The following is a 20,827-nucleotide window of genomic DNA, read 5'->3' as shown; positions in this document are numbered from 1 at the left end:
AGTTGTCCTTTGTGTTTGTTGTGGTGTAGGGAGATTTTGGTTGTGTACACTTGGATGGAATGGAATGAGGGGAGAATGGAATGAAAAATTATAAAGAAGTTTTCTTGAGAAAGAAGAATGTATGAGAAAATAGTGACTAAATAGGAGTGAGTCTAAATTCTTTATAATGAAAATTTTAAGAAAACACGAGGAAGAAGTGGAATGAGCATTCCTTCCAAAACATGTGGGTTAGATTTCGATTTCAAATAATTTAGAATAAAATGGATGAAGGAAACCACAATTTTAGTACAGATTTCATTCCATTATCCCCTCATTTCGTTCCATCCAAGTGAACGCAGCCTTAAACACAAGATTGTGGACAATGTGGATATGTCCACATTGAGTCAAGTCATGAATGTACCTACTCTAAGTCTGTAAGCCTGGAAAGGACTACTTCAGTATGCTGAAGAATCAAGGGGGGTACGCCACGGTGCGGTACGCCAGGTGGCCTAGCGATGAATTTCGGTGATCGATACGTGGGGGTGCAGGAAACTCGGCGCGGGAAGAGCAAAAAGTGTAATTTCACAAGGTTTTAAACAAAAAAAAAAAAAAAAAAGATCGGGTTTAAGTTCTTTACCAATCGTAAAAGCCCCAACTGAAGAGAGATGATTCGGAGCCCTAATTGAAGCCCTAATCGACAAACCCCGGCCACCAACCACAGACCATCGTTCAAATCTGGCGGCTACTTCTTCTCGTAAGTCCAACTCCTTCACTCCTGCTTTCCTTTCTTTCACTGATTTCCTTCATTGATTGATTTCTTTGACTGATTTCTCTGAGATGTCAGATTGTTTGATGGTGAGATTGTGTGCATCTGCTATGCGTGTATATCCATATATGGTGGGATGGTGCTAGGCGGTATATGTCTTGTATTGGGCCTGGTCTTTTTCATTAAATAAATATAGCCGCTGTTGAGCTGTTTCTGTTCCCTTTTAATTTTTTAATTTTTTGTTTGCTGTTTTTTTTTTGTAATTCTGTTAATTCAGTATTGTTATATATGTTTATTAGATAACATATAAACATTTAAAGTTTGAATTTTGAATTTGTATTCATCTTATACTTTTATTAAATGTCTATTTGGTTTAATTGGAATGCTACTTCTAATGATTAAATATTTGATATCTTTTATTTACTTATCCCCGCACCCGCACCCGCACCCGTGCCTCCCACTTCCCAGCTGTAAGCTTATCAGGAAGCTTTACCCCGTCTTGCTTTCTAAAATTTGTACAAATGTGCATCCTGAAAACATTTTTCAAAAATGTCTGTTCGCTTGGTACAGTCATGTTCTAATGCTTGCTTACTAACATGTCAATGAGAATACTAAATTTTTATTGCTAGTATTTCGAAGAAAACCATCTAAGAATCTTATAAATTCATCTACTTTAATGTAACCATCTTCCATATTATAAGTATATTGATAAAATTCTACACATATCAGTCGTAAAACTAAGCAAATATAAGCATCAACTAACCGCTTTACTCATATCTGTCTATCACGTATTCTCCACACTGTTCAGACAAAAGACAACTTAGGGCTTGAAAGTCAATTAAGATTAAATGAACTCGACTGTTGGAACATATTGAGCAGATCTAATTACCAAATGCATTGAACTAATGCAGCTACAAGTGCTCAAACTTGAGACCTAGGATAAATTCTGCTGAGAAATCATGATCTATGCTTAAACATTAAGATTCTATGTTTTGGGCCTAGAGCCATAAGTGTACATGAAGCATTCTCGACAAAAAGAAACGATAATGTATATAATAAGGTAACAAGTATAAATCATCAAAAGATACTGAAAAAATAAATAGCATGCTTTAGATAGGATGGACATGCTTAAAACGATAGCAGCAGTAAAATCAAGCATTAAATTTGCAGGCAGCTAATGAAGAAAATAATATAATCAGAGGGGACACCAATTTAAGCCTATTGAAAATGTGTATGTAAGTTTTATAGATTCAAGAATGAAAATCCGTTACAAGATCATATGAAAAATACAACGTCTAGGCCAAAATTTAGAAGTGGGGGACACCATATGAAAAGCTATCATGATACATTCAATATGCCACGCCGATATAGAGCAAGGCTTCCTGCAGTAAATATTGACCATACAAAAACAACCCACCATGCCATAAACAAAGCCACTTCATTTACTAAAGCAGTGCAAGGAAGCAAACCACATAACAATTGGATATTTTTATGCAAGTCATCACCAATTCGAGATAAACCGAGAAAGAGAAGTACCAATGCTGGTGGCGCAAAAAACTGCAACGCTACAAGACACAAGTAGTGGTTGTGCAGGAAAACCTTTGCCCTGCTGAATTCCAAGTCTGGAACCTTACTAGCATGCAATCTCTGGTACCAAGATAACACTGCTTCATTTAAAAATATTTGTAAATTTGACCGTAAAGTCACCATCTGCAGGACACCTACAACCAACAAGCACAATTGCCTAAACTTATCGAAATCCGAACTTGACATACCCACATTACCAACCAACTCATCAGACATCGATCCCTTCCGGCCACTGGCAATATTCTTATTAATTAATAAATCTGCAAATGGACTGATCCAAAGCAATGCAGTAAATATAGCCAACAATGAACTTCCATAAAGAAGCAATCTTTCAATCCATCCACAAGATATAATCGACAAATAACTACGACTTTGATCCGTCCCAAGCCAAAACGCGCGAGCATTCCTAGCAGCAGGCATATACAACAGACCGGCTAAACAACCCATAGCCACCGAAACAACAAACCTACCAAATCCATCCAAAAATCCCAACCTAATATCAAAAGCCCACTTAGGAAAAACATCTAACACAAACATAACCCCTATCACAAACCCTAAAATCCCCAACACAACACTACATTGCTTATCCAATCTCTTCGAAGCCGACCGCTCAAACGACACCAGAAAAACCAAAACACACACCCTAAAAACCCCCACAAAACACAACAAAACAGGAACAATAGTAGCATTCTCAAGAACCCCATTATCTCTATCCACCTTCAAAAACAAATGCATCACTACACTAAAAAGGGCAACAAAAGCTGAGCTAAAAGCCTTATGAAACTGATCAAAATGCAACCTTGACTGAAGATGGGCATGACTGAGCTTAAGCCTAAAGATCTGAGCTTTATTCTCATCAAATTCAAAGCTTTGTTTGCCTTTTTTCCTGGGTCTGAGCTCAGCTTCCGGAGCACCAGGGCGTCGAATAGCAGCCCTTGTGTTGGAATTATTGGGGGAGACATCATCAGGGTGAATGTAAGTGTTGAGAGCATAGAGAAAGAGAGAGGGGATGTTGAGGAGAGAGATTAAGAGAGTTAGGAGGAGAGAGAGTGAGGCGTGGAGGAAGAGATTGAGGTATGATGTGAGAAGTATTGATGATGCAAACATGGTGTATGTCTATGTATGTATCGATTTGAGGATGAAAGTGAGATGGGTTTGGTCTGAATCAAAAATGTTGTTTGTTTTTAGCAAGTGTTTGATGAAGGTTGTTTGGCAGTCTTCTTGTCTACAAGTACATGGAATTGGGAGATGCAGATGTACTATTTTCAACATACATGATTCAAATAAGGACGAATTGAGAATTTACGACTTCCAATTTGATTTTACAGTCGATTATAATCACTATTTGAGTTGCAACAGATGTTGAGAGAGAGAGTTATACAGTGTCCTCACGTACTTTAATATTTTTTAATTCTTTTGATTAAAATTTAAAAAAATAAATTTTCATTAAAAAGTCTTAAAATTAGATTATAAAATAATATTTCATATGAATATTAAAGCATGTGCAACATCCCGAGAATATATAATTCAGGACACTCCATAAATTGAATTGATATAGAACAATTTAAGAGACAATTTGCAAAAAATAAACAAGTCAACTTGCAATTAGGTTAACCAGATAAATTACTTGATATTTGTAGGAGGTAACAAAAATTTAAGATCACATATAAACATTTAGATAATAACAGGAGAAGTATATATTTCTGTAAAAATATTTAGAAAATTAAAGATATATTCTTACCAAATATTAAAGACATTATGGGCTTTTTACAAATAAAATTTTTGATTTAAATTCTTTTCAAAAATATGATATTTTATAAAGTAATTTCAGAAATACTATTTTGTAAGCTTTATTTGTAAAATTACATTTTGGAGCATTTGCAACTTAAATCACAATTCAATTTTTATAGTTTTCAAAACGCGGTTGATTTGGATTGCAGCCAGAAACACTATAGACACAGATGAATAACTTCAAAATTAATTTTTTACAAATAATATATGGGTGTGTTAGGTTGCAAAAATTACAAATCGTGTCTAGAAATATAATATTTAAAAATCAAATTTTAGAATTTCTTTGAAAAGTGAATACATTTTCATGAAAAAATTCAAAAAAAAATAGATATTTAATATAACCCCTTTATTTTACAGGTGATTTTGTACTCCAGTAACCTGCATAAATTATTTGATGGAGTGTGCAAAGAAATACTGTGTTAGTTCATTTCACTGTAATGATTCACCCTGAAGTTCATTTCACTCATGTCAAGCATGCAGTGCAAAATGATCATTTCAAGTGTTGGCCAGGGTGCTGCTATCATCACATCTGTTCAATTTGCTACGAACATGTCACAAATATATGATATCTGTAACAATTTAAACTCCTACAGTCATGGAAAGGGGACGAAGGGATGGGTATAAAGCAGCTATCTCCATATCCCTCGAGTTAGGGTTGTTTTACAAGTCAAATTCTTCTTCCGTCCAGAAAAATGATGTTTAGACCAGAAGATGTATTTAAGAAATTATGCGAAAACTGACAAGCCAAATTCAAACCAACCAATTCTCAATCTAGAATATAACAAGTTAATCTAGCTTAAATATATAATACAATCAACTGGAACATTGGCAACCCAGCTAAAAAACCTGATTAATTTTCATATATTACAGCATATAAACCGGTTTTTATTTGATTCAATCTGATAGCATATAAACAAACATCAATAATAAGCAAGTTTATATCAAGCCAGCTAAAGTCCATGAAATGCTCATGAACTTAGATATACATACTAATAATTAATGACCTTAATCCATCAACAATGTGTATCCATTACTATTCGATTAGGGAACACATGATATCTAAAACGAAGACAGCAACCAACTACTAATTGTAGATGTCTGGAAGCAATATATGAAATTCATGCTAATTCATTTGAGCATCAGAACCTGGTGCTTTGAGCTTGGCCTTTACTACTGGTTGTGAGCCTGCACAAGTGTATATAATGATAAGAAAAAGTCCAATGATAATACTCCACAAGTTTGTTCTCAGCTAACAGATGGACACAAAGTAACGTGACACAGTGAAATTTATTTGTACTCAAAAGAGTGTCAGCAGACAATTTATCATGCAAGGGCCAAGGTGCCTAAATATATACACGAGATTTGAACCATCTTATCATGAGATTTTCTCCAATTTCTGCCATGTACGATGAAATTATGAATAACCTTAACATTGAGCATACTGAGTAATTATCATTAGTCTGTATGTAAAGAAAACTTAACAGGATTCAGCCCTGTTTTATTTTGCTTCTTTTATAAGTCCCCATGTCATAATATATACAGGATTTTAGAGTCCATTACCAAAAATAATCTAGCACCCAAAATGTAGAGAGCTCGGTACATTAACTTTTATAAACAATATAAAATGTAGTAATTGACACTAACCCAACACAGGCGTTATTAAACTTGAGTAACCACATTACGAATCGAAGCTGTCATATTCTGTAGACATTACACCCTCCAATTTGATATAGTTTTTGTAGGTACCTGGGGGACATTTGGATTGTTGATGGGAATAGAAAACAGAAAGATTTGGCATCCCATAGGTATGTGTGGAATGGGTTACACAGTTAACAGGAAGGATTTTATTATTCCAACCATGTAATCCGCTCAACAAATACTAACACTTAAGAATAATTTTCCAATTTCCGTTAACCAGGTTGAATTCCATGAACCAAACAACCACTTAGAAGAAGAATACATATCATCCTGTCTGTTATGACACTTAACTCAAGTTTATTTAACACAGGCAGTCGCAGTAGTATTTTCAGTTAGTGCTATGGATATAGAACCAAACACACTTAGGTGCATCCTGCTTGTAGAGCAAGGTCTTTGCTCCTAAGAACAGCTGTTAATGTACTTACTTTTTATGTATATTTCAAATTTTAAAAAATGTTAAGAGGTCATGTCAGATGAACGAACTGGCAAGACTTTGAGGATCAACATATAAATTATAACACATAACAGTAAACAAACACAGCAGTTGCAGCCAAATCAAGCGAGCATCTTACTAGATATCAAAGCCTTTGGTCTGTTCTTGAACAAAATCCGGTGTCGAACAATTCCAATAACCTCCAATTCCACCTTAGACGATAAACCAGTATCATCGTCGCCCTTACCCGCAACAGAATGCTTAATTTTCTTCATCACCAAAAACGGCTTCTTTAGAGGCACCTTTGACCCACTCAATTCATGATAGCCAACAGTAAAAGTATAGTTCTCCTTAATTCATCAAGAAAACAAACATATTATTCAATACACACAATTTTCACCAAAGTCAACATTTTTATTCATTAACAAAGCCAAATTAAACAAACCCATCATTAAAATTACAAGATAATTATTTATCCGAAAGTAAAACAAGCAATTGGGTAAATATGAAATTACCTCTGAAGAGGGGCGACAGAGTTTACCCATAGGGAGAGTACGAAAAGAGTCTTTAAAATCAGGCTGAACTTCAACGACGCCTTGAAGCTCAACAATGGCCCATTCTTTACACTTCTCTTCTCCACAGCTGCACTTCACTTTAATTTCCATTTCTTTTTGTGATTTGGGGTTTGTTGTTCTTGGAATTAGGGTTTATGAAATTAGAGGAAATGGGTCAATTAATTTTCGACCCGAGTAGGTTTTGGCGGGAAATGGAACTCGTGTGTGCAAATAAAAATAGTGATTAAACAAAGGGAAAATCAATTTTTTTACCACTAAACTCTTGGGTCTATTAGAAAGTAACCACTGAACAATTAAATATTTGATAATTAACACTAACGTTACTGATGTATTTGGTTTTTATCATTCTGTTTATTTTTAATAGCTGGCAGTGTATGACATGGCTATTAGTGCTGAATAGGCTGATGACCTGGTATAGTTTAAAAAAGAAATTTTAGAATATAACCACTAAACAAACATGATATTGTAAGGGAAAATCAATTTTTTTACCACTAAACTCTTGGGTCTATTAGAAAATAACCACTAAACCCTTGAATATTTAATAATAACCATGGACGTTAATAGTGTATTAGATTGTAATCATTCTGTTTATATTTTTTAACAGACGTTAGTTTTCAAGCTGAGGTGTCATGTGAACTACATCTGTATGTGACCTGGCATCTTACATGTCAATTAAATTTTATTGTCAAAATATGTCTAATTAAAATTGAAAACTAAACTATATCAAAGGACATATAACCCACTGACCCAGGGTTTTTGGATAAAACAGAGCGGGTTGTAGACTTATACATCCTCGACGTCTTTCCACGGCAATCAACACTATCAGAAGGTATGCAAGCTATTCAAGTTCATTCTTTTACATATATATTGTTCTTATCAGTCGATTAAAGGGTTATATAATATATTTATAATCTTAGGCAGATTGTATGGATTCTACGATAAAAATTGAGTTTAGTCATGGCGGAGAGTTCAAAACAAAGGATGGAATCTACTACTATCATGGAGGTAAGACAGAAACAGTGTATAATGTTGCGATCAGTGGTTTGTCTATTGAAAGAATTCGAAACTATCTTATACAAGATGTGGGTTACAGTAAAAATATAAAAGTATATTTTAGGAAACCTGGGATGACTACAATAGATTGGTACAAGATTTTGTGGAATGATGATGGTCTTAAGGAAATGAGTGAATATGCAAGAGAGTTTGGCTATATTGAAATTTTTGCTGATCATAGTTCCGAAAAACAGAGTAGTGCTGAAGTTGTGAGAGATATTGGAGTCGGAAATGATGGTGGTGAATCTGATGATGATTATGAGGACGAAAGTGACGGGGAAAGCGATGAAATACTATCTGATGTGCCACTGTCGGAAGATGATGAAGATACAGAATTATATGATGGTAGGTTGTTATCAAAGATGATTATGGAAGGGCAAATTAATCCATTACGGAACAACAACCTGATTGATATGAACATAGAAGGTGAAAGGTATGAGCCTGAAAATGAAGTCCAATATGAGGAAGATGTGGTCCAAACCAAGAAAAAGGTTGCTAGTGATAATCATGTTGGTGATAAACCGACATTTGGAGATCAAATGCAAAATGTAGGAGGAACTCTGTACGAGGAAAATAATAAATTAGGTTGTGAAAAGATTGCTAATGTGTGCGAAAATAGTGATGATGAGGACTCTTTTGGCAATCCAGAGCTTCCATCGACGGATTCTAGTGAAAGTGATGATTTGGCCAGCATCAAAGATAAATCAGAGAAAAAATATCCAACATTTAGTCCATGTACATCCATGGAACTTATAGAGTTTCAGCCAGGCATGATTTTTACTTCGAGGGAACAATTGAGGGAAGCTATAAGAGACTACGGAGTTGCTCAACAGAGGAAAGTTTGGATTAAAAGAAATGATAATCTCAGGGTGCAAGCAAAATGTAGAGAAGGTTGCAATTGGAATCTTTGGGCTAGTAGAGTAACAGGTGATGTTTCATATCAAATTAAGACTTATGAGAAAAAGCACAGTTGCATAATTGTGAGCAAACAAAGGATGGTCAAGGCTAATTGGCTGGCAAAACAATTTGGTAGCACTATTAGGAGTAATCCTAGATGGAAACTGAAAGACTTTCGAGAGGCAATACAAGCAAAATATAAGATCATTTGTACTTCAAACCAGTGTTGGTGGGCCAAAAAAATTGCCATGGCAGAACTTGAATCTGTTTTAGAGGAACATTATAGTAAATTGTGGGACTATGGAGCAGAAATATTGAAGACTAATCCAGGAAGTTCAGTTTATATTAAAGGAGAGACTAGTGACACATGTGAACAGCTAGTTTTCCGAAGGATGTACATTTGTTTTGATGCTCTAAAGAAAGGTTTTGCGGCTGGATGTAGAAAGGTAATAGGATTAGATGGATGTTTCTTGAAGGGTTATGTTAAAGGAGAGCTACTATCTGCAATTGGAAGGGACGGAAATAATCAGATGTTCCCTATAGCGTGGGCAGTGGTAGAAGTGGAGTGCACAGATTCATGGCAGTGGTTTATCAGGCTACTAAAAGATGACCTCAATCTTGATGATGGATACAGTTACACTTTGATAACGGATCAACAAAAGGTAATTATCTATTAACTTTTGAAATTACTACACATTTTATCATAATCAGCGTTTAAATATACTTTAACTTACACATTTCTTATTATTGTAGGGATTAAAAAATGCTATTGATGAACTTCTACCAAAGGCTGAACATAGGTGTTGTGCACGGCATATTTACGCAAATTGGAAAAAAAATCATCCTGGTCATGCTTTAAAGTGTGCATTTTGGAAAGCTACATGGGCATCAACTATTGCGGACTTCAACGCAGCTATGGATGAGATCAGGTCTATCTCTCCCTTTGCTTATAGTGACTTGCTCAAAACAAATCCTAAATACTGGAGTAGAGCATACTTTGCAACATTAACACAATGTGAGGTAGTGGATAATAATTTGTCAGAATGTTTTAACTCATGGATTTTAGAAGCAAGGTATAAGCCAATTATAAGCATGCTTGATCACATTAGATTGCAATGCATGGAAAGGATTCACACAAAAAGAGATTATATGGCCAATATTAACAGTGATCTCTGTCCTAGAATAATTAAAAGACTAAATTTTAGTATTGAAAAGTCGAAAATGTGCACTTCAATTTGGGATGGAAAGGATAAGTGTGAAGTGAAGGATAGGGAAGGAAATCAGTTTGAGGTGGACATGAGAAAAAGAATTTGTAGTTGTAGAAAATGGGATCTCACTGGAATTCCGTGTTCTCATGGATGTCAAGCTATTTTATCTATAAATGACGAGCCTGAACGATATGTTGCTGATTTTTTTAAGAGGACAACTTACATGAAATCTTATTTAAATTTGATGTCTCCGATGAGAGGAAGTAAGGACTGGCCTGTGTCAAATCAAACTAAATTGCTACCTCCTAAGGCCAGAAGAATGCCAGGAAGACCGAAAAAACATAGGAGGAGAGAGGCGGATGAGGAAGGTTCTGGTACGAAACTGTCTAAAAAGGGTATTGTCATGAAGTGTAGTAGGTGCCTGATAATCGGTCACAACAAAAGTACATGTAAAACCCCTGCTCCCGAAGTTGAAGAAAATCGAAAGAAGGCAGAAGAAGCAAAAAGAGTTCAAAGTGAAGCTGCAAAAGCACATGCTTTAAGAAATAAGCAAAATATCAGAAAGAAAACACAGCATGTTCGGAATCAAACACCAAGTGTGAGTAACTTTAATTTCTTAAATAATTAATTTTAGTTATACAATAATGTACATTGGTATGTACTCTAATCATAAACTCTTAACAGGAAACAAATGGGAGGGAAGCAACAGAGCCAGTGCAGAAGAAAAGAAGAGGAAGGCCGCCAAAAAATAACAATGTTCAAGCGACAAAGAGGCCTGCTGGTATTGGTGTTTTAGCTGCAGATGATGGAAATATATATATATCTTCAACAACATCAGTTGTTAAGTTGCCAACGGCACAGTAAAAGTGGCATTTGATGAAAATCGTACCAAGACCTTATTTTGTGATATTGAATGATTTGGCAGCTAGATTATAGACTAGTTTGGTTGTAGCGCTCATGTCGGATCATATTTTTAATTTGTTGAAAATTATTTTCAGATGATGTTAATTATCTTTATAATATAATGTTTGTTTAATGGCTATATCTTTTTAATCTCGGTCTGCTATGTTTAATGAAGTCTGGCTGATTCCAGCCGGTGCTTTTGTTTTGATGGCTGCTGCGTTCTTATAGAAATTGGCTGTTGCTTTGTTTTTGGCTGGCAAAAAACTATTTTTTGTGCAAATCAGCGATGCTGGTTTATGCAGATCTAGTGGTGGCTTTTTATTAAACCTTGTTGGTTTTTTCTTCAGGCTTGGGAGTATATTAAAATAGTGGGGATGTTCTTTTTATCCCCGACAAGTTTCTGTGTGTGGGAGTTTAATGAGGAATGCCATAGTAATTCTCAGATCTTCGAGTGTTGGTGGGTCTATTATATTATTCGCAAGTATTCCAGGAATTTTCGGTGTTGCATGTTTCTATTAACTCACTACTGGTATACAGTGTGTTTGGTGCATTCATTAGGAGATTTTTGAAGTCTATTCTGCGGGCATGCGGGCATGAATAGTACATTCTGGGTGCTGTGATGAGTTGTGCTGGGTCAGATGGTTAGAGTGTTGTTTTATATGAGTGTCATCTTTACAATATCATGTTTGTTTAGTGGTTATATTCTAAAATTTCTTTTTTAAACTATACCAGGTCATCAGCCTATTCAGCACTAATAGCCATGTCATACACTGCCAGCTATTAAAAATAAACAGAATGATAAAAACCAAATACATCAGTAACGTTAGTGTTAATTATCAAATATTTAATTGTTCAGTGGTTACTTTCTAATAGACCCAAGAGTTTAGTGGTAAAAAAATTGATTTTCCCGATATTGTAAAGATGACACTCATATAAAACAACACTCTAACCATCTGACCCAGCACAACTCATCACAGCACCCAGAATGTACTATTCATGCCCGCATGCCCGCAGAATAGACTTCAAAAATCTCCTAATGAATGCACCAAACACACTGTATACCAGTAGTGAGTTAATAGAAACATGCAACACCGAAAATTCCTGGAATACTTGCGAATAATATAATAGACCCACCAACACTCGAAGATCTGAGAATTACTATGGCATTCCTCATTAAACTCCCACACACAGAAACTTGTCGGGGATAAAAAGAACATCCCCACTATTTTAATATACTCCCAAGCCTGAAGAAAAAACCAACAAGGTTTAATAAAAAGCCACCACTAGATCTGCATAAACCAGCATCGCTGATTTGCACAAAAAATAGTTTTTTGCCAGCCAAAAACAAAGCAACAGCCAATTTCTATAAGAACGCAGCAGCCATCAAAACAAAAGCACCGGCTGGAATCAGCCAGACTTCATTAAACATAGCAGACCGAGATTAAAAAGATATAGCCATTAAACAAACATTATATTATAAAGATAATTAACATCATCTGAAAATAATTTTCAACAAATTAAAAATATGATCCGACATGAGCGCTACAACCAAACTAGTCTATAATCTAGCTGCCAAATCATTCAATATCACAAAATAAGGTCTTGGTACGATTTTCATCAAATGCCACTTTTACTGTGCCGTTGGCAACTTAACAACTGATGTTGTTGAAGATATATATATATTTCCATCATCTGCAGCTAAAACACCAATACCAGCAGGCCTCTTTGTCGCTTGAACATTGTTATTTTTTGGCGGCCTTCCTCTTCTTTTCTTCTGCACTGGCTCTGTTGCTTCCCTCCCATTTGTTTCCTGTTAAGAGTTTATGATTAGAGTACATACCAATGTACATTATTGTATAACTAAAATTAATTATTTAAGAAATTAAAGTTACTCACACTTGGTGTTTGATTCCGAACATGCTGTGTTTTCTTTCTGATATTTTGCTTATTTCTTAAAGCATGTGCTTTTGCAGCTTCACTTTGAACTCTTTTTGCTTCTTCTGCCTTCTTTCGATTTTCTTCAACTTCGGGAGCAGGGGTTTTACATGTACTTTTGTTGTGACCGATTATCAGGCACCTACTACACTTCATGACAATACCCTTTTTAGACAGTTTCGTACCAGAACCTTCCTCATCCGCCTCTCTCCTCCTATGTTTTTTCGGTCTTCCTGGCATTCTTCTGGCCTTAGGAGGTAGCAATTTAGTTTGATTTGACACAGGCCAGTCCTTACTTCCTCTCATCGGAGACATCAAATTTAAATAAGATTTCATGTAAGTTGTCCTCTTAAAAAAATCAGCAACATATCGTTCAGGCTCGTCATTTATAGATAAAATAGCTTGACATCCATGAGAACACGGAATTCCAGTGAGATCCCATTTTCTACAACTACAAATTCTTTTTCTCATGTCCACCTCAAACTGATTTCCTTCCCTATCCTTCACTTCACACTTATCCTTTCCATCCCAAATTGAAGTGCACATTTTCGACTTTTCAATACTAAAATTTAGTCTTTTAATTATTCTAGGACAGAGATCACTGTTAATATTGGCCATATAATCTCTTTTTGTGTGAATCCTTTCCATGCATTGCAATCTAATGTGATCAAGCATGCTTATAATTGGCTTATACCTTGCTTCTAAAATCCATGAGTTAAAACATTCTGACAAATTATTATCCACTACCTCACATTGTGTTAATGTTGCAAAGTATGCTCTACTCCAGTATTTAGGATTTGTTTTGAGCAAGTCACTATAAGCAAAGGGAGAGATAGACCTGATCTCATCCATAGCTGCGTTGAAGTCCGCAATAGTTGATGCCCATGTAGCTTTCCAAAATGCACACTTTAAAGCATGACCAGGATGATTTTTTTTCCAATTTGCGTAAATATGCCGTGCACAACACCTATGTTCAGCCTTTGGTAGAAGTTCATCAATAGCATTTTTTAATCCCTACAATAATAAGAAATGTGTAAGTTAAAGTATATTTAAACGCTGATTATGATAAAATGTGTAGTAATTTCAAAAGTTAATAGATAATTACCTTTTGTTGATCCGTTATCAAAGTGTAACTGTATCCATCATCAAGATTGAGGTCATCTTTTAGTAGCCTGATAAACCACTGCCATGAATCTGTGCACTCCACTTCTACCACTGCCCACGCTATAGGGAACATCTGATTATTTCCGTCCCTTCCAATTGCAGATAGTAGCTCTCCTTTAACATAACCCTTCAAGAAACATCCATCTAATCCTATTACCTTTCTACATCCAGCCGCAAAACCTTTCTTTAGAGCATCAAAACAAATGTACATCCTTCGGAAAACTAGCTGTTCACATGTGTCACTAGTCTCTCCTTTAATATAAACTGAACTTCCTGGATTAGTCTTCAATATTTCTGCTCCATAGTCCCACAATTTACTATAATGTTCCTCTAAAACAGATTCAAGTTCTGCCATGGCAATTTTTTTGGCCCACCAACACTGGTTTGAAGTACAAATGATCTTATATTTTGCTTGTATTGCCTCTCGAAAGTCTTTCAGTTTCCATCTAGGATTACTCCTAATAGTGCTACCAAATTGTTTTGCCAGCCAATTAGCCTTGACCATCCTTTGTTTGCTCACAATTATGCAACTGTGCTTTTTCTCATAAGTCTTAATTTGATATGAAACATCACCTGTTACTCTACTAGCCCAAAGATTCCAATTGCAACCTTCTCTACATTTTGCTTGCACCCTGAGATTATCATTTCTTTTAATCCAAACTTTCCTCTGTTGAGCAACTCCGTAGTCTCTTATAGCTTCCCTCAATTGTTCCCTCGAAGTAAAAATCATGCCTGGCTGAAACTCTATAAGTTCCATGGATGTACATGGACTAAATGTTGGATATTTTTTCTCTGATTTATCTTTGATGCTGGCCAAATCATCACTTTCACTAGAATCCGTCGATGGAAGCTCTGGATTGCCAAAAGAGTCCTCATCATCACTATTTTCGCACACATTAGCAATCTTTTCACAACCTAATTTATTATTTTCCTCGTACAGAGTTCCTCCTACATTTTGCATTTGATCTCCAAATGTCGGTTTATCACCAACATGATTATCACTAGCAACCTTTTTCTTGGTTTGGACCACATCTTCCTCATATTGGACTTCATTTTCAGGCTCATACCTTTCACCTTCTATGTTCATATCAATCAGGTTGTTGTTCCGTAATGGATTAATTTGCCCTTCCATAATCATCTTTGATAACAACCTACCATCATATAATTCTGTATCTTCATCATCTTCCGACAGTGGCACATCAGATAGTATTTCATCGCTTTCCCCGTCACTTTCGTCCTCATAATCATCATCAGATTCACCACCATCATTTCCGACTCCAATATCTCTCACAACTTCAGCACTACTCTGTTTTTCGGAACTATGATCAGCAAAAATTTCAATATAGCCAAACTCTCTTGCATATTCACTCATTTCCTTAAGACCATCATCATTCCACAAAATCTTGTACCAATCTATTGTAGTCATCCCAGGTTTCCTAAAATATACTTTTATATTTTTACTGTAACCCACATCTTGTATAAGATAGTTTCGAATTCTTTCAATAGACAAACCACTGATCGCAACATTATACACTGTTTCTGTCTTACCTCCATGATAGTAGTAGATTCCATCCTTTGTTTTGAACTCTCCGCCATGACTAAACTCAATTTTTATCGTAGAATCCATACAATCTGCCTAAGATTATAAATATATTATATAACCCTTTAATCGACTGATAAGAACAATATATATGTAAAAGAATGAACTTGAATAGCTTGCATACCTTCTGATAGTGTTGATTGCCGTGGAAAGACGTCGAGGATGTATAAGTCTACAACCCGCTCTGTTTTATCCAAAAACCCTGGGTCAGTGGGTTATATGTCCTTTGATATAGTTTAGTTTTCAATTTTAATTAGACATATTTTGACAATAAAATTTAATTGACATGTAAGATGCCAGGTCACATACAGATGTAGTTCACATGACACCTCAGCTTGAAAACTAACGTCTGTTAAAAAATATAAACAGAATGATTACAATCTAATACACTATTAACGTCCATGGTTATTATTAAATATTCAAGGGTTTAGTGGTTATTTTCTAATAGACCCAAGAGTTTAGTGGTAAAAAAATTGATTTTCCCTTAAACAAATTAAAAGATAGGAAAAACTATTAAACAGGTTTTCGAGATTGTATTTAAGGTAATTGTATTAAAAGAAGGTCAATTATTTTGATATGTGAAGTGGTAACAGAATAACATATATTGAGATGTATAAAAACATTGTGCATTATAAATTAGTAGCTTCATTTCGCTGATTACAAGATACCACAATTTAAGTTTCTTTTAATTTTCTAACAAGTTTTTTGCTTAAATTTTTTGTGAAATCAAATAAATGTTATAAAAGTAAAAAAAGAAAATCTAGAAAATATTTTTCTTAATTTTTTTAAAAATATTTATTTTCCTACTCGTATTTTTTAAAAATACCCCCATCCACTCATCCAGACATTTTTTCATCCACCTTTATTATTGTTAACGTTTTTCATCCAATTATTTTTCCTACTCATTTCATTCATTTCCACTAAACGCTGCAACCTCTTTATAGTGTGAAACATGGCCTTGACTTGGACATTCTTCTTGTTCCATATGTATCGGTATAGCTTCACCTAGTCACCTACGGTTGTGATTTTGTTTGTTTTTGTGGCCACAGACTCTGATGGAGCATCTTTTGCATCACCTCTCATAACTCCAGTAGCTTTGGCAGTTCCAATGGGTTTTCACTCCTCTGGTCACATATTTGCTCTTGAAATTATTTTCTCATTCTTGCAAGACTGAGCTCAATTACACCAGGACCAGTAATGCCCGAGTCAGATCTTCATCCTTGATAAATATCATCTTCGCAAGAGCTCTATTCACGTCCTTTCTGGCAAACAATGCATGTGGCATACCAGGTTCATAAAACATTCTCCATCTCAGGTAGTAGAATGCATCTATTTATATTATAAAGCCTGAAGGCTAATACACTACCTGATTACTAAAAGGCCTCCAAAAAAACCACGTATTTACAAGAGAATGCAACTCCTCACATACGGTTTGCTGCTCCAAGCCTCACACATGTGTTGAAATACAGAATAAAAATATGTGAAAGATTGTGTATTGGGCTACTTTACCAACACTGAACTGATCCACCATTCATTTCAGAAACGTGTCGCCGGATTAAGCAACTCTTACACCTACAGTACTAAACCTAATATCTTTTCAAATCGGTGATGAAACAATTTGGTTCAAAATTCAAATCGACGCCTCTCACAAAATTTTGTAAGCGATGGATCAAACAATGGAGCTTCGAAAAGACTATGGTGATTTAGGTATTCAACCACCAAACAGCCACAATGTCTGTAAGTTGCTTGACGTTTTTGTTATTATCTTCTTGGTTGATTGAGTTGGGTCTTTTGACTTCATACAAATTGCATTCCGTATGCAGTTAGACACGATTTATCCATGATGAAGGGGAACAGAAAACCCAGGCTTCCATATACTTTTGAAGATTTGATACACGAGGAAGACGAGCGTGGTACTATAGCCAACTTCTGTCCTCTGATTTTATCTCATTTATAAATAGATTATTTAACCTCAGCCACTGAAATATTGTTGGGTGTGTAGTAATTAATTTCTCACATTTATTGTTGGGTACTCAAAGGATGAAGATTGGGTTTCAAAGGATGTGATACGTGTTCAAATTCATCGACAATGAAGCGCGTGATGAGGATCGGGTTTCAAAAGATGTGATAATTTCAGAGACATTAAAGGTAAATCACTGTATAATTGTCTTTGTATGAATAAAATGTTTGGCTAAAATTCTTTTCAATTTTATTGTACTTTTTGGAAGCTGATATGCAAGTACATATGTGATGATGGTGATGATATGATTCAAATAATTATTATTGCGATTGTATATGAATATGGTAGTTGTTATGAAAGAGTAAATTTAGTTGATAATAAATACCTGAAAATTGCATATCAAGTGTCTGATTATAGTTCTGAAAGAATTTTTATTGATTTTAAGAGTTTTACTATACTTCTCAAAGATTTTTTATTGATCTGAAGTGTATACTTCTTTTGACTTATACATATACAAGTGTGTTATGTTGTGATCATGTTTCAGAACTCAAATGATTGACCAGTAATTGATCCTTTAAATCAAATGGTATTTTACTGGGGATGTTGGATTATTTATCTTAAAGTCTTGAACGCACCCAAACTTCTGAGAACATATACACAAGTTACAAACGTGATCATTCTTTTTTTACTGTAGAATTTTTAATGTTATCTGCAGTCAAAGTGTCGAAAGCAGAATAACAAAGAGACGGGAAGATTGTGATGCTTGCAAGTAAGGATGATTGCACTTCTAAATGAGCTTACACCATTCACCTCATAGAGATGATTATAATAAAAATTGATTGAAATTTATTTTTCTTTTGTTTTGTTTTACATTTTATAGGGAAACAAAGGAGAGACCGGGATGGTGTAAAGATCCTCATTTACCACCCTGCACAGCGTATGGATTTCTATTTTTTCAGATTTTACTATATAATGCGGTTGTTTCGCATGGTAAATGCTCAGGGAATATGGAGTTTTTTTCTCACTGACCTCTTCTGATTGCAGGTTCATGGAAATCATGGCCCCTGTATTTTTAAAAAGGCATGGTAATGTGTGTGGCATATGATTCAGGTATTCATTATAGATCAAAAGAGGTAATGTGTGTGTAACAAGAAACTGAGGCTCGAGCCAATTTTTATTTTTGCAGACATCCTATGACTCCAGATCTTGAATTAGAATACTCCGATGATGAGATTTGCGCGACTACAGGGCAGCCTAAAAAGGCCATGAATGTAATTGGTATAATTTTCTAATGTATTGAATCTGCAGGGGACGATGACAGTGACCAGAGCAACAGGATATTCACCAGCATGTCTGAATTTGTGTATGGGAAGCAGGTTAGTTGCTTACATAAGCATCAGAAAATATACATGCTGAACAATAGGTTTCAGCTATTGCTTTCTTTGGTATTTGAGTTTGCGCCTAATGGGACCCTATTTCAGCATTTGCACAATAAGTATTCAATTATCTACATTCTTTGGTATCCTGTTGTATCAGGCTATCAGCAGCAAACTGGCAATGGTATGTTTTTTTTTTTTACTCTACTATTGCAATTCAGTAGTTTCCACATATAAACTAAAATTAAGTGTATTTGAAATATTTTCTATGCTCGGTTGTATGCCTGATGACCATAAGGCAAAAGCATCATTGTCTCTCAAGGCATTTATGAGATTACTCCTATAAACAAACGACTGTGTCCTTGTGGATAGCTGATATATTTTCACGTCAGATTTTCTATTTAATCACAATATGCTAATATGTTATCCCTTTGCTGTAGTTCAAGAGTTGTAGCTGTTTTAGTTCTTCAATTCCAATGATTTTTGATGAAGAAAATGAAAATCTTAATTATTTATATTGTTATTTTGGCATAGGATGCTCAGCTGACTCCTTTATTGCGCCTTGGAGCTGGAGCTTGTGCTGGAATAATTGCAATGTCTGCCACTTATCCTTTGGACATGATGTCACTTATCAAACCTTCTGCTTCTTCTTGGAAGCTCCCAGAGGTTGAAACATGCTATTTGGTAAAATTTTCAGGTCTGCAACTTTACTCTCCCCAGGTTTGTGTAAAATGATAAATAGTTTCACACTCAAGTTCAGTTGTTGGTTTGAGTAAGAAGTTTAATCTTTTGTATTCACCAGGTTGAATCACTCAAAGAAAAAGTATTCAAGAAGAAGTTTGAGCTGCGAAATGTAAAGAGCTCAGTTGATCCCGAACCAGTAAATATGCCATCATGAAGTCCAGTTTTTCAGGATATAATTTTAATAGATGATCCCTTTTATTGTGAACTTATATGTGTGATATTTGGTGGTATATTGTTGTTTTTAAAACAGATATATATTATTTGTAGTTGGGCAAAAATGAGAATAGATATTTTATTAATAGTGTGGTGAATCATTTTGATGCCGGCCGTATGAGATGGAGTGTGCCAGTAAATTAAGTTTGCAACAGTAAGTTTTGGATGAGAAACTGATGATTTAAAGATGCAAAAGGTTTCTGTTCAATTTTTTTTGAATTTGGATTGTGCTTTTGTATATCATATGACCTGAACTTAAAAAACGAGTTGATAGTTTTCAAGTTAATATTTATAATTAAAAAATGTAAAAATTTGTGTGAATTTTTATAAGATAATTTAATTGAAAATTACTCTAAATGTCGAAATGACTAATTAAATTCTTTTTCATATCCATGTCATGAATGTAATATCATTTATTTTGATACAAAATTCAAAATTCTAACTTTTAGTATGTGCCGTAAAGTATTATAAATTACTGTTTTTCTATTCACGTCTTGATTCAAAAATTAACATATTTAATATGTGCACAATTTTCACATAAAATATTATTTAATATTAGTGGATGAGCAAATTTAATATTATTTGAAACTACTTCTAATACTATTTAATATTCTTTGAAACCACTTTTGTTGGATGACATCTGTTTCTGGCTGTGCTTTAATTATATGTTTGTGTTTTGAGATTGCTGGCTACAGAGTGAAAATCCAAAGAAAACTCGAACAGCAGAGTCTCATCGCCTTCAAGCTTGAAGTCGTTGCAAACTTTCTCACCGTCTTTAAATTTGAAGCTATTGGCGGAGGAGATCTTTTACGGTGAAGGTTTAGTCGTTTCATAGAAGAAGCTCTCTGTTCAGCTTTTTAATATAAAAATGGGTGTAAATACTCTTTATTACAAGCAAATTATTAGTAACAAAAAACAATTAATTTTAATTTTTTGTAATTGCCC

The 20,827-nt window shown here is 34.9% G+C and overlaps 3 protein-coding genes across 9 annotated transcripts; 1 reads left to right on the top strand and 2 right to left on the bottom strand.

The window, feature by feature from the left end:
- Positions 1-1,966: 1,966 nt before the first annotated feature.
- Positions 1,967-3,661, bottom strand: LOC108215361 (uncharacterized). The gene has a single exon (XM_017387834.2). The coding sequence runs from the start codon at positions 3,437-3,439 to the stop codon at positions 2,084-2,086; it is 1,356 nt and encodes a 451-aa protein (XP_017243323.1). The 5' UTR covers positions 3,440-3,661; the 3' UTR covers positions 1,967-2,083.
- Positions 3,662-4,953: 1,292 nt separating this feature from the next.
- LOC108213501 (uncharacterized) lies at positions 4,954-7,043 on the bottom strand. The gene is made up of 3 exons (XM_017385300.2): positions 6,770-7,043; positions 6,394-6,604; positions 4,954-5,308 (listed from the first exon to the last, which is right to left on the bottom strand). Exons 1-3 carry the CDS (start codon positions 6,917-6,919, stop codon positions 5,247-5,249), a joined length of 423 nt encoding a protein of 140 aa, XP_017240789.1. The 5' UTR covers positions 6,920-7,043; the 3' UTR covers positions 4,954-5,246.
- A 9,434-nt stretch (positions 7,044-16,477) lies between these two features.
- On the top strand, positions 16,478-19,922 carry LOC108211580 (uncharacterized). Of its 7 annotated transcripts, XM_064088668.1 has the most exons (11): positions 16,481-16,879; positions 17,130-17,326; positions 17,413-17,502; positions 17,629-17,737; positions 18,265-18,318; positions 18,430-18,486; positions 18,594-18,659; positions 18,736-18,925; positions 19,031-19,109; positions 19,460-19,645; positions 19,728-19,922. In XM_064088668.1, exons 8-11 carry the CDS (start codon positions 18,864-18,866, stop codon positions 19,821-19,823), a joined length of 423 nt encoding a protein of 140 aa, XP_063944738.1. In that variant the 5' UTR covers positions 16,481-16,879; positions 17,130-17,326; positions 17,413-17,502; positions 17,629-17,737; positions 18,265-18,318; positions 18,430-18,486; positions 18,594-18,659; positions 18,736-18,863; the 3' UTR covers positions 19,824-19,922. The 7 variants fall into 7 exon arrangements, 6 of the variants coding, with proteins under 6 accessions (XP_063944743.1, XP_063944739.1, XP_063944740.1 ...); XM_064088673.1 differs by having other exon boundaries at positions 16,478-17,326; positions 19,460-19,622; XM_064088669.1 differs by having other exon boundaries at positions 16,479-17,326; positions 18,594-18,634.
- The last annotated feature ends 905 nt before the right edge of the window (positions 19,923-20,827 follow it).

The sequence above is a fragment of the Daucus carota genome, chromosome 3 (genome assembly GCF_001625215.2).
Source record: "Daucus carota subsp. sativus chromosome 3, DH1 v3.0, whole genome shotgun sequence".
In the NCBI taxonomy this organism is placed as follows: Eukaryota; Viridiplantae; Streptophyta; class Magnoliopsida; order Apiales; family Apiaceae; genus Daucus; species Daucus carota.
Note: the sequence above shows the minus strand (reverse complement) of the source record. Positions and strands in the feature narration are given on the sequence as shown.

Coding starts and splice junctions, on each gene's coding strand:
- LOC108215361 (XM_017387834.2), bottom strand. CDS start 3,439: ATGTTTGCATCATCAATACTTCTCACATCATACCTCAATCTCTTCCTC.
- LOC108213501 (XM_017385300.2), bottom strand. CDS start 6,919: ATGGAAATTAAAGTGAAGTGCAGCTGTGGAGAAGAGAAGTGTAAAGAA. Junction 6,605..6,769: donor TCTGTCGCCCCTCTTCAGAG/GTAATTTCATAT, acceptor TGATGAATTAAG/GAGAACTATACTTTTACTGT. Junction 5,309..6,393: donor ACCAAAGGCTTTGATATCTA/GTAAGATGCTCG, acceptor ACACTTGTGCAG/GCTCACAACCAGTAGTAAAG.
- LOC108211580 (XM_064088669.1), top strand. CDS start 18,864: ATGACAGTGACCAGAGCAACAGGATATTCACCAGCATGTCTGAATTTG. Junction 18,926..19,030: donor AATTTGTGTATGGGAAGCAG/GTTAGTTGCTTA, acceptor ACCCTATTTCAG/CATTTGCACAATAAGTATTC. Junction 19,110..19,459: donor TCAGCAGCAAACTGGCAATG/GTATGTTTTTTT, acceptor ATTTTGGCATAG/GATGCTCAGCTGACTCCTTT.